The sequence below is a fragment of the Lates calcarifer genome, linkage group LG8, assembly GCF_001640805.2.
Source record: "Lates calcarifer isolate ASB-BC8 linkage group LG8, TLL_Latcal_v3, whole genome shotgun sequence".
Classification (NCBI taxonomy): domain Eukaryota; kingdom Metazoa; phylum Chordata; class Actinopteri; family Centropomidae; genus Lates; species Lates calcarifer.
Genome location: NC_066840.1, coordinates 4,730,758 through 4,743,633, shown reverse-complemented (window position 1 = coordinate 4,743,633; position 12,876 = coordinate 4,730,758). Strand labels below are relative to the sequence as shown.

The following is a 12,876-nucleotide window of genomic DNA, read 5'->3' as shown; positions in this document are numbered from 1 at the left end:
TGAGACCGTGTTGGGAAAAAATATTCTTAGGTACAGACAAGTGCTAATGGAAAACTTCCAATGCCAATTCATGTGTGTTTTGTAGAGCCAGTAATAAAAAACTGATCAATCAATGAGGGATACCAGTTATTACTTCAGTTAGAAAAGCCATTTAGAGGAACAATCATTTAGTTAACATTATATGATCTTTTTTTTATTTGATAACCTGGACAGTCAGTAGTATAATCTCTAGCTTGTTAGTAGTTGTAATATAAGTTTGAGTAATCCAGTAGGTTATAGTACTGATTAAATTTTAAGGAGGTGTGATTTTATGAGAGGTGGCAGCTTGTGAGGGATTAAGTGGAAACACTAATGGCAGTGGTCTGTCATTTTTGATTTTCCTTTAAGTCAATTATAACAAATTAATTTCATAAATATTCATTACAGAGATTGAAAGGACAATTCGTAATTTGCAGGATTTACAAATACATGAGGTGCCTGATCACTGCTAAACTGCAACAGAAAGTTTCAGTAGTCCCTTTTACACAGTCTGTTCAAGATGGGAATATTGTGCCGTTATTCAGCTGCATCATTTGGTATAAAAGGTACAGGGCAGAGTCAACATCTGTGTTAAAGGGAAACGCTGACCAACACTGATGCTGCTGTGTTAAACGTCACCTCTAAATGTAATCAAGCGTCCTCTTAACACCAGCATGATCTCTGTGTAAAAGGGCCTGGTGACACTATATCTTTCCATAATGGATGGATGGAAATATGATTGTTGCTGTAATGAATTGTCTCCTGTGACTTTTTTGTGTTGAGCTTATTGGTTTCTAGGACACAGCACATCTGGATGACCGCTTCAGCAACTTTTTGACTCTAAATTTGGCATTATGAAAGCATGGCTGACTGACAGAGAAGCACAAAATAAGAACTCCATTTAATTGGCTGCATGTAGCATTTGTCTTGTGTATCCTCATCTGGCTAACTGCAAAAGCTGAATCAATTTTTCCCTTGTGTTGGCCACTATGAGAACATCACATCTGTGCTAGAGCAGGTTTATAAATTCTGCTGTCTGTGAAAAATCCATCGTGTGTAAGTGATAAAGGTTATCCATGAGTCATGGCACTGAGCTGCTCAAAAAGCTGATGTGTGACCAGTGATCAGCAGCAGAGTCTTGGTCCAAAAAAAGTATTCTGGGGCCAGTGCTGACTGAAAAAATGTGTTGTTGTCGTTGTCAAGGAAATTAAGCCATTGTTGTTGTCTGTGCCTAATAATCTGCAGGCTTTGATTCAGGTTGCAGTTAATGCCTCAGTGCAGGTCTGTCCAAATACCAATCAAACCTCGTCTCTGTTTTCATCTGCCACCACCGAATTTTGTACTTTTGACCCTACAGCTGCATCTCTGTCCTCTGCTTTTTCTATTGTTCTTCTTTCCACTGGATTAGAAAGAGGAAGGAGAGATTTAGATGCTGAGGTTAGCATGCAGGCATGTGTCAGTGTGTATTATAAAAATCTGTGTGTTTGTGTGTGCATGCCATGGGAACATATTCCATCACACAGTGTGATATAGTGTGGTTATTTTTATTTCTGTGTACTCTTAAATAACTATACTAAATATTATTTACACTGATATAGAGTCAGTGACCTTAATACAGCTAATACATTTATGCTTCTCTTATAAAATACTGTCTATATCCTGTTCTATACATATGACTTTATCACACAAGACCTAATTTGATGTCCTCATTCTACAATGAACTTCTGCAGAATAGGCCACTGCTGTTCTGGGGGTTATATTAAGGTTTACTCTGGCTTGCATCTATATTTGTTGAGCCATATTGAAGCAATACACTGGAGGAACGTACAGAAATAACCACATGCAGTGACTACATGCTGGAAAGCAGCCTGCTGAGTGAACTTCAGGAGTCCAGATACAGGACGTCCCGCTGATATTGAGCTGATCTGCTGGCTCACAGCCCTTGACTTTAATGCAGAGGAAGTTGTGTTGGCCGGGACACACAGGGCCATTGTAAAGCCACCACTAGGAACGGTCTTAATTCATCAGGAAAAGTCTGTCCAGTCGTTCGCTCCGCCCCCAACATCCTCTCCTCTGTGGAGCGTTCAGACAGCCAAGAAACTTCAAGGAAAAAAACGCCAAACGCACTCCCTGCCCGTTGACACTGTGGTGGAATAACGCAACAGTCTAACTTATCATCTCCGAATAGGCTGTAATTATATGTGGCTTGACTTCCGCTTTGAAGAGATCAGATTTGGCTTGAAGTTAAATAACAAACCGGCCCGATGCAGATTTTACCGACCACTAGATGATGAGGCGGTCGAACCGTAGCGCGCCTTTAACCGCTGATTTCCAAGATCCGAGAGACGATGTGGAAAGAGGAATATGATGTTCACTTCGACTTTTTGCTGCATCTCCTGTAAGTTTAATATTTCTTTAGACCGGAGACTGTGTTTAAGCTTTTACGTCCAAATGGGTGGGAACATTATATGTTATGCTGCGTGGCAAAATGGAAATAGTGAGGTAGCTGTAGTGTAACTTTACCCTGACGAAAATCACTACACTACTTATATAATATTTCTGTAGGGAGTTAACTGGTACCAAAACTATGGATAGTACGCAAGTTAAACGCTATTTAAAAGTCTTGTAAGATCACAAATTTCCACTATATCTTTAACAGAACTGGTCATTTACAATTTCACAGAATAATGACATGAGATTGCCATAGTTATTTTTCACAAGTTTACTTGATTACTTGATTGACAAATGACTCCAATGTTTAATCGATTATCAGAGTAATTCCTGATTAATTTGTTGTCTGTTGAGATACTAATATTCTATTCTCTATTTATCAGTTCCAGTTCTATTTGAGATATTAAATAAGGATTTGTAGCAATACCCAACTGAACAGATGCCCAGTGTCTCTTAGCCGTTATTTTCATAATTGACCCATATTTTGAATTGTGACCAGCAGTTTTTGCAGCCAGTATAAGACAGTAACTTACGAATAGTGATCTTAGCTGATGTCCCATCACTGTCTACAGTACTCAAAACAACAACAACAAAAACAAAACAAAATGTAATAGTAGTAGTTTGACTCATTGTTTGTTGAGCACCAGTAACAGTAAGAGCCAGTGCAGTCATCAAAACACTGGATGAATGTCAATAAGAGTCTGTGTTTGTGGATGGATTTGTCTTTTTGTTGCTTATTTTACATTCATAAATCCAATGTTGCAACAGTGTCTTTTGCAGAGATGGTATCTACAAGCCCCAGCAGATAAACTGGCTGACAAACAAACATGCAAATACCTCTTCTATGTGTGTGTTTCTGCTATACCTCACTTAGTTACTCATCAATGTATACAAAAATGAAAGAAACATCTGTGAAATAACAGAATTTCATAATCCAGTTAATCCCATAATTGTTGATTACTCTCAAAGAAGATGCCCCCTCTCTCCCCCACACAACTTCCATGCAGACACACCTTGTAGGTGTGGGCAGTTCACAGGCAAAAAGATTAGCATGTGAGTCACTGGCATGCACCATCATGCTTCCTATCTTTGACACACTCACACACACAGACTAAGTGGCGGTCACAGTGAGTGAGTCTATGTGTGGCCTGGGGATACAGAATTGTGCCTTTGGATAGACAAATAGGTTTAGTGTGTGCCACTTGGCCCTCAGTATCGCCAAGTGCCTGCGCACAAAAGGCCTGAACTAGATATCTGACACTTCATATTGTGTCTCTCTCACTATTATTTTGTGTTTGTGTGTTTGAGTGTGTTTGAGTGTGTGTGTGTGTGTGTGTGTGTGTGTGTGTGTGCGCGTGTGTGTGTGTGTGTGTGTGTTTGCTCTGTCATTGCCAGACATTGCATTGAACTGGGGGAGCCCGGCATCATTTTTAGCCTCATGACTGATATGAGTGTTGAATGATTTATGAGGTCTCTCTGACTCTCTCTCTAGTGAATTAATATGGTCAGACAAGCAAAAGCAATTTTGCTGCAAATACACAGCCAGATATTGTTTTGATGGTTTACCACAGACTCTTTTCATTTTGGGTGAGTCCATATGACTGTGTGTTTAATGTGTGTGGGTATTTGCATAATATGTATATATTTCTATCCATCAATTCTTCCATTTTCAACCACTTGTCTGGGTTTCGAGGGGGATCCTGCAACTTTCCCAGATTAGGTGGGATATGTAGTCCATTGAGTCCATTGGGTCTGCCCAGGGGTTAGAATACCTCTGGAGGGAGCTGTACAGGAAGCATCTTAATCACATCCCCCAAATCATGTCAGCTTGCTCCTTCTCCTCACGAAAGACCAGTGGTTTTACTCCTTCCGGATATACATGCTCCTCCACCCTGTCCCTAAGGATGAACCCTAGCACACTGCAAATGAAACAGCTTTCACTCGACTGTAACTTCAATCTCATTGTCATTATTGGCAGCGATGCTCAGCCGTGATAAGGTGGAGGAGTTTGCGTGACCCACCTCATCATAGTCAGTGGGTTTATGTATCCATGTGACCCTGGAAACAGTGTTGTTGGGGGCAGTAGCTCGTGGTAGGGTCTCCCAGGGCGAAGTGTTCCAAGGTCAGGAGCTAGATGAAGAGAAATTCAAAGAGGCTAATGAATCAGTCAAGACAGGAAAGTGTAACCTTGCCTGGAGCAGAGAAATCAGGGCCCTTTGGAGAGGTCAGCTGAAGGCTTGTAGTGCACAGTCAGCCATTCAGCATGTGAAGGCAGGGGACTGACTGCTGGTGATGGAAACTGGTTGTTTTTTTGTGTATCTAGCTTTTTTTTTTTTTTTTTTTGGTTATATCAGGCTGTAATAGATGGCCTTAAGGTCATCTTGTAGCACAGGACAATTGGCTTCCGCTGTATCCACGGTTACCAGCAAATCCCTTGCAACAACAGTGCGTAATGTATTGAATTTGCGAGGGTAATGCAATTGGGCTGATCAGATTATGCAAAAAACATCTGAATCATCTGGCTAGAATGCTGACGGTGCCACGCAGATGCACACACAGATGCACACACAGACAGGAAATGGGGGAATGCCATTTGGACTGATGGAGGTGAATGAGCACACTCTTTCTTCAGAAATAAAACAGAAATAGTTTGCAGTTCACTCATTAATTTCCCAATAAGTTCAAGAATAGAATACAAAAAAATGTTTGTTTCAATCAGCACTGGATAGTTAGATAGTTACATGATGTTTCTCCAGGGGCTGATTGTGATGAATGTGTTATGGACACTGTAAATAAGATGTAAAGAAAGTATATTAATCAGAAATATCAATGATCAAAAGAAGAAGTTGTTGGCTTCACAAGAAAGTGAAGAAACAAAACATAATTTACACTTGTAATCAAAAACAAACCATCTGCACTGGCCAGTTTAAGCCCAATAAAAAGGCTAATTAACTTCCCACTGATTAACTCTGGTGTGTAGCAACTGCAGAATAGACAGTGCAATGCAGTACAATGGAAACAGCTCAATATCTTAATCAAACTCTAAGTCTGTAAGTCATAAATAAATAAGCAGGACACTAATTAATACTCTGCATTGATTCTCTGTGTTATGTTGATGACACTTTATGGAAGAGTGTGAGTCTGACTAGACAGTTCATGTGGCCTTATTCCTTGTTATTAAAGGGCTACTTCACCAATTTTAACATGATGATCAGTGTACTTGTCAGTCAAGTGCTACTCAGCCGGTGAAAACAGTTGTATAATGCCTTCTGTGTCAACTGCACGTCTGAGATGTCATCAGGGTTACGCTCAGATTATGCTTTAGACTTCACATATGCAACTGAAAGCATGTGTTACAAACTGTGAGTGCAGGATTCGAAAGATGTGGGCATTTCCCAGGCAGCAAGGGTCTAATGAAAGATGGCAACAAGCTGTATCACCAGCCTGGGTAGGGCTGGGTATCGTTCAATAATTTTTGATATCAGTACCGATACTGATACATTGACTTGAATTACACAGGCATTTGATACAGCTAATGAAAGTCCTGACAGGGGGGAGTCACTGATTCGCCCAGATACCATTAGAGGGAAAGCTGTGATTGGTTCATTTCCTCTTCTGTTATATCACCTCACCAAGACTTATTAGTCCAAGTTTATAATGATGATCTTTCAGTATTTTTTCTTAGGCCTTCATTGAATACCTTGATGGTCCAGAGAGTTCCAACTGAGTTGTATTATGGGAAATGTAGGCTCCAGTGTTATTTGAGGTTGAAAGTCAGAAGATGTTAGCATCTGCTGCTTCAGTTGTTTTCATCTGTCGCTCTTTAATCCCCCAACTTAATGAAAATCCATTTTCTAAATGGCTGGAATACCACTTAAAGTCAACATTATTCTCACTCAGTAACATTGCAAGTGCATTGAAATGGTTTTCTACTGGTGTTAAAAAGTGCTTTCAAATAAAATGTATGGCATCCAGTGGAAATGCAGTGAAGCAGAAAAGAGCCTTGATGGAGGCTGTTTTCATTATCATCACTAATAGCTTATTAGTCAGTGTAGTTAAACATCTCTGTGTGCCTAAGTTTGAGACATTGCTATGGTTACAGCGTACATTACAGTGAGGCATTATAACATCAAACAAGGTACGAAGTGTTTGAGAACATGTCATTCATGCAGACTATACAAGTCATTACTTGGAAATGGAAGCTGCATGTTCGCTCTCGTGTCTTTAACTGTCTGGCAACTGGTTTTATATTTTTTCTTAACCTTAACTACTCCTGCAGGGGTGATTGAGTACATTCAGTGTTTTGCAGAAACGCCCAGCTTCATACTCACACAGATACACCCATTCACAGCTGGGATAGGCAGTCTGGTGATAGACAATGAGCATGAGATGGACAATTTACTGGTTTTAGTGAGGGTTGGGTGCTTTGCTCAGGGGCAAATATATGGGACTTGTTGAGGCCATAGAGAGAGCATTATTTGCTCACTACCACTTAGGACCTTAAAAATGAAAATCTCACTTTTCTGACTTCATTTCTCAGCCATATTTGCTTGATATCAGGGAATAGAAGAGTAGAATGGAGCTATTAGTTTTTATATCACAGTACTTTAATTCAAGTCATATTAGAGGTTAACAGTCTGAGATTAGTGGAGCTTTTTAGAAGAGATTGGGGCAGGTGAAATCTGCTACAGCATCATAATCAGCCTTCAGATCCACTGCACTAAAGTAGGACATTAAGTGACAGTGAAAGTGGGTCAGTGTCAAAACAAGTCATTTAAACCTCATTTGACGTTTGTTTGTGTGTATATGAACATATGTTTAGGTAATTGAGTTTTATGCTCAGCAGTTCAGTTTTCTCCGTCTAGTTTTAAGTGAGTGGGCTTGTAACTACAGACATGTGTTCCATTCATTAACCTGGGCACCTGCTTGTGTGTATGTGTGTACGTTTGTGTGTACATGTGCGTGTGCGTATGTTCTCCTCCCCAGCGATGCCAACCTCACAGACGTGCTGTCTGACTCAGAAGAGTGTGATTTGGGCAGTCTGGAGCGTTTGGAGCGCGGCAGCACTGACACTCTGGCCAATGGCTGCAGAGCCGACTGTGAAGCCGCCAAGAGGCTGGCCAAGCGCCTCTATCACCTCGAGGGCTTCAAACGCTGTGATGTGGCCAGACACCTGGGCAAGAAGTAAGCATGCACACTCACAAACTGACACATGTGCCCACATGCTGCTGATGAACTGATAACTCACAGAAACAGGAAACATGTTTACATTGTCAAATATGTTCAATATATATTAGACATAAAGATGTGAGGTATGCATTGATTCCATGTAAAAAATATCTGACTGATGTAATGTACAAACACATGATCAACAAATGAGAGGAGGGTTTTCTAATACAGGGGTGTCAAGAAAACATTTATGTAACACATTCATACCTCATCAGTGCCACGTTGATGTGCTGATGCTCTCTTTCTGTCTCTCTCTTTCTCTTTCTCTCTGTAGTAATGAGTTCAGCCAGTTGGTGGCATCAGAGTACCTGAGTTTCTTTGATTTCTCCGGCCTGTCGCTGGATCGAGCCCTGAGGTAATGCACAGTCAGCACTTGGAAGTGATGAGTGTGTGATGTAGACATCCATACGTGTGCGTGCATATGAGTGTTCTTCACTTTGCCTCTTCACAAGGCATTTACTTGGTGCTAATCAAGCTGTCGTGTTGAGTACAGTTAGCCAGTGTAGCTGACAGCTGTGCAGTAAATCACTGCCTTGTACCTGACATGTTGCTGTCTCAAACTGCTGCCTCCAGTGTACTGTTGTTGAAAAGTAACATGGAACATACTGACGGTACTGCATTTACTTGGGTATTGTTTGGATCTTAGTTTCCAGTACTGTTTATTAATATGATTCATCATCAGGTCTTGACACTAGAGTCACCTGTAGTAATATCTGGAAGAAACTGCATATTATTGTAGAACATAGAGCAAATAGTTTAATGAAGTTACTGTACTCGTCTGATTTAATCTGAAACTCTTTCAATCAGCATTTGCTTCTGCAACTTAATATAGAAATTGGGAGACGGGGCGTTCATATCCCTGAAGATTTTTTTAAATTAATCAATGAATGGTTTAGTTGATGAAATGTAACAAAAGAGAGTTCAAGGTGACAAAAACAGCCAATTCTTACATTTGAGAAGCTGGAACCAGTAATTATTTTCATTTTTTTGTTTTAAAAATTAAAGAAACAGTTAATTGATTATGAAAATAGTTGCAGATTATTTATGTGTGAAATGACAAATGATTAGGAAATGGTTTCCACTCTCCATTAATGCCTCATCTCAGAATGTTCAGTATTCTGGCATACAGTTACAAATTAAAATCTATTTGCAATTCAAAACTGGATTCACCAGCAAAGACAAAAAGGATGGCCCAGTCTTTCCTTATGACAGTATACTGCAGGGTGCATGACCAGTAGGACAAGTTTAAAAAAGCAGTCGTGTTGATTTCTATGTCGAGTAAAATGCTTCATAAGGTTTCCAACAAAGCTGTAAGACACATTCCTCCACAAATCCTATTTACTGCCAGAAGTAATTAAATCATATATTTTTCACAGATACATCACTGGAAAACATTTGACCTCCTGTCGACCTTGTTGTTTTGTTTATGTGCGACAGGAACTTCTTGAAGGCTTTTCCACTGATGGGAGAGACCCAGGAGAGAGAGAGGGTGCTGGTGCATTTCTCCAGACGCTTCTGCCACTGCAACCCACAGACACCCACCTCTGAAGGTCAGAGCCATGAGGGTGATGAGGGTCATGATAAAGATGGTAATGAGGAACGATATTATAAAGAGAAAAAAGTCTTAACAGAATGACACCATAAAGTATTCAAATAAACTGACATCACTGTTGCTGTTCTCCATGTTGGTTATAGTTGTGACTAAAGCGTATCTACACTGTGGCGCTAATGTTGATGCTATTTGCATAAACCTTAAAATATGATGGCCACAAATGCAAATACTGAATCAATTCAAATTACAACACCAGCTAAGATTATTTTAGCATGTAGAGCATTAGAGATGACACAGGCTTCAGGCAGGGAAGACAGCAGTTCTGTGTAGCTTTGCAGATGTCTGCATTTGATTTGTTTCTGTATTCACCGTGAAGGAATGTGTGACGTTGTTTGTCTGTGAATGTGTGTGTGTGTGTGTGTGTGTGTGTAGTATGACATTTAGCTGACCTCGGCCTTCTGTGCTGTCCCATTGCAGATGGAGCCCACACATTAACCTGTGCTCTCATGCTGCTTAACACCGATCTACACGGACATGTATGTACTGAAGTTCTTTATCTCACTGATTCAGCTGATTCCCTGATTCCCACTCTTCTAATCTTACATCTGCAATACAATGTTTAAAAACAGTTCTTCATCAGAAGTGGCATGTCTCCATTCACATCTTCTTTTCTACATATATTCCCTGTTCTTTCCCGTGTCTTTCTGTCTACCCTTTCCTCTCTCTCTCTCTCTCTCTTTCTCTTTCTCTTTCTCTTTCTCTCTTTCTCTCTTTCTCCCTCCCCTCCACCGGCCTACTTTCTGACCTGTTTCTGTCTCTCCTCGAATAGTCTCATCTGTTCAGTTTTAAACTGGAGCACTGTGGTCTGGGCAACATAACACTCCTCAGTATCATAGGTCCTGTGCTTTTGCTTTTCCTCGACCCTCCTGCTCAACTCGACTGAGTCCCCTGCTCATAGTACTTCTAGTGAATGTCCCTCCTATAACTAATATCCTTTCTCTCTTTTCAATTTCCTTTTCCTCCTTTTCAAATCCTTCCCCTGCTAACCAAATCTGGTTCCTTGGTCTCTCTCTGCCCCTGCAGGTGGTAAGTATACTTATAGTACTAACACTGTCCTCATGGACATCCTGTTCTCCTCTTGTCAGTTAACAATTTAAATTTGATGTTATAATGAAGGATACGCCTACATTACATTTTAATCATTGTTATTCAGTATTACAGAAATATTTGGGTGCTTAAATATTGCTTCATGGTCAGTAGCTGATTTTGCTGATATTATTTTAATTAAAATAAAATGCAGTTTTGGTATCTAAATTAAAGTTAAAATTAGTCAATTGATGTTTATTATTTACATGAAAGTCTAAATTCGTTTCTAAGCTGAGTAGCTCATGCAGTTGGATTGTGGCATCATGTTACCTATTTGTGATGATAAACTGGATATTATGAATAAATGGAGCATAAAACATTTTGTGACGCATGTTGCATCCCATGTTCTGTACTTTTCCTAGAACAGGGAACAGGGTTGCCTCCTCTGTTACGTGCCCTCCTCAGAGGAAAATGTGAATAAAGAACCACAAACCAAATCAATTTTTTTATTTTTTTTAACAGCAGTGAGTCAAATCGGTTTTAGTTCCACATCTGTATTTGTTTAGGTTATGGAGTTTATTCATGCAGAAAAAGACAGTAATACAAAAACACCTCCCTGTGTTCTCATCCTCTAATGATGCAGCATAATTAGATATAAAATTACTGGGAAAGGTGTGGTAAGCTGATACATGCTAAACTCTAATAGAGGTGGAACCTCACTCACCACCATTATTGGTAGAACTCCAGCAGCATAACACCGCCACTCAGTGGACGGTTGCAAAACTGCATCCACGTTGGAGCAGATATGTGGGTTGAAATCATCAGCCGCCCTGGAATTTGTCAACTTTTGTGAATACTCTTTATGAATATTTCTGTCTGTGTCTGTCTGTCCTCAGAACATTGGGAAGAAGATGTCTTGCCAACAGTTCATCAGTAATCTAGATGGCCTCAACAATGGAAAAGACTTTCCCAAAGACTTATTAAAGGTACAGATCTCCTGAGAGCAAACACAATGAAGTGTGTCTTCACACAGTCAAATCCAAAATCAAAGAAGAAATAAAACGTTCACAATTTCTCTGCTGTATTCCCTTGCCCACACAGGTCTTGTATAACTCAATCAAGAATGAGAAGCTGGAGTGGGCAGTGTGAGTATGCATCTTGTTTATCGAAAGGAAAAGTATTTGGGGTATGCAAGTTTTAGAAGTAATTACCCTTGAAAATGTGCTCCTCAGGTTTGTCTGAATGGGTGTTTGTGTGTTTGCAGTGAGGAGGAGGAGCTGAGGAAGAGTCTGTCAGAGCTGGTGGAGGAGCAGTGTGAGGGCGGGAGTAAACGTGTTGCCAGGGTAACCGATGGCAGTAACCCTTTCATCGCAATTCCTATTCTCTTAAATGCTGTCACCTATAAACATGGGGTGCTGACCCGCAAGAGCCACGCTGACATGGATGGAAAACGCAGTGAGTTTATACACACACACATACACACACACACACACACACACACACACACACACTGACACACATGGTTAATGTTAGTAACCAGATTCCAGTTGTTATTGAAAATATATAAACAGAAAAGTTTTTTTTCCTTCTCTTTTTCCTCTGTCCCAGCCCCAAGGGGTCGACGTGGTTGGAAGAAGTTCTATGCGGTTCTGAAGGGGATGATCTTGTATCTCCAGAAGGTACCGCACCTCGTCCTCTGCTCTGTTACCATAGAAACACACATCCACCACCACTGTCACTGCGGTGGTGGATGCTGCTAGCTGCTCTGCTGTGTGTGTGTGTGTGTGTGTGTGTGTGTGTGTGTGTGTGTGTGTGTGTGTGCATGTGTGTGTGTTTGAGAGGGAGTGAGACACAGAGAGGAAATGAGGCATGGCTGCTGTAGTGTGTGTTTGTCTCCCCCTGCTGGCAGGAAGCCTGTGCTGACCACATGCAAGGTTGTAAAATGTTAAACCTGAATTAAACAAATTAAGTTCTGCCTCTGTCACAAGCTGTGTACTCTCACTGTTTTCACTTGATGTTAGTAAGGGACCTCAATTAAGGCATCTGTGCCTTGCAGATCCACACAAGTAAAAGCTAAATGACTAAACTGATGGAAACATAACAACATATATTGGCTCCAAAACACGTGACCTACAATCTCTTGTTTTCTTGTTACATTTTTTTGTTACTCTCTTAGGATGAGTACAAACCTGACGCTGACATTTCAGAGGTGGACCTGAAGAACGCAGTGCGGATACATCACGCTTTAGCCACTCGTGCCACCGACTACAGCAAGAGAGCCAACGTACTGAAGCTGAAAACCTCAGACTGGAGAGTGTATCTGCTGCAGGCCCCGTGAGTAGCCCGTCCATCGCACTGCAAAATATTAAAACTCAAAGGGCTGAAATTAAGATAAATACAGTGAAATAACAAGCTTCTCATTTTCATCATCACAGACAGATCATAAAACATTTTGATGTACACTATCAGTGATCAGTCTTGATATTGTCCTTAACAGGAAAGCAGGTGGAAATATTGGATTGATGGATGATAATGATTAT

General features: G+C 40.6%; 1 protein-coding gene across 2 annotated transcripts in view; it reads left to right on the top strand.

Moving 5' to 3' along the window:
• Positions 1 to 12,876, top strand: part of psd2 (pleckstrin and Sec7 domain containing 2) — a 34,966-nt gene that overhangs the window by 17,867 nt on the left and 4,223 nt on the right. The window contains exons 4-12 of one of the 2 annotated variants that reach the window (XM_018669662.2): positions 7,456 to 7,653; positions 7,973 to 8,053; positions 9,136 to 9,287; positions 9,728 to 9,786; positions 11,233 to 11,322; positions 11,438 to 11,481; positions 11,601 to 11,791; positions 11,945 to 12,015; positions 12,513 to 12,670. In XM_018669662.2, the coding sequence (XP_018525178.1) occupies positions 7,456 to 7,653; positions 7,973 to 8,053; positions 9,136 to 9,287; positions 9,728 to 9,786; positions 11,233 to 11,322; positions 11,438 to 11,481; positions 11,601 to 11,791; positions 11,945 to 12,015; positions 12,513 to 12,670 (1,044 nt within the window). The remainder of the gene's footprint in view (positions 1 to 7,455; positions 7,654 to 7,972; positions 8,054 to 9,135; positions 9,288 to 9,727; positions 9,787 to 11,232; positions 11,323 to 11,437; positions 11,482 to 11,600; positions 11,792 to 11,944; positions 12,016 to 12,512; positions 12,671 to 12,876) is intronic. The other variant, XM_018669671.2, reaches the window with a different exon arrangement.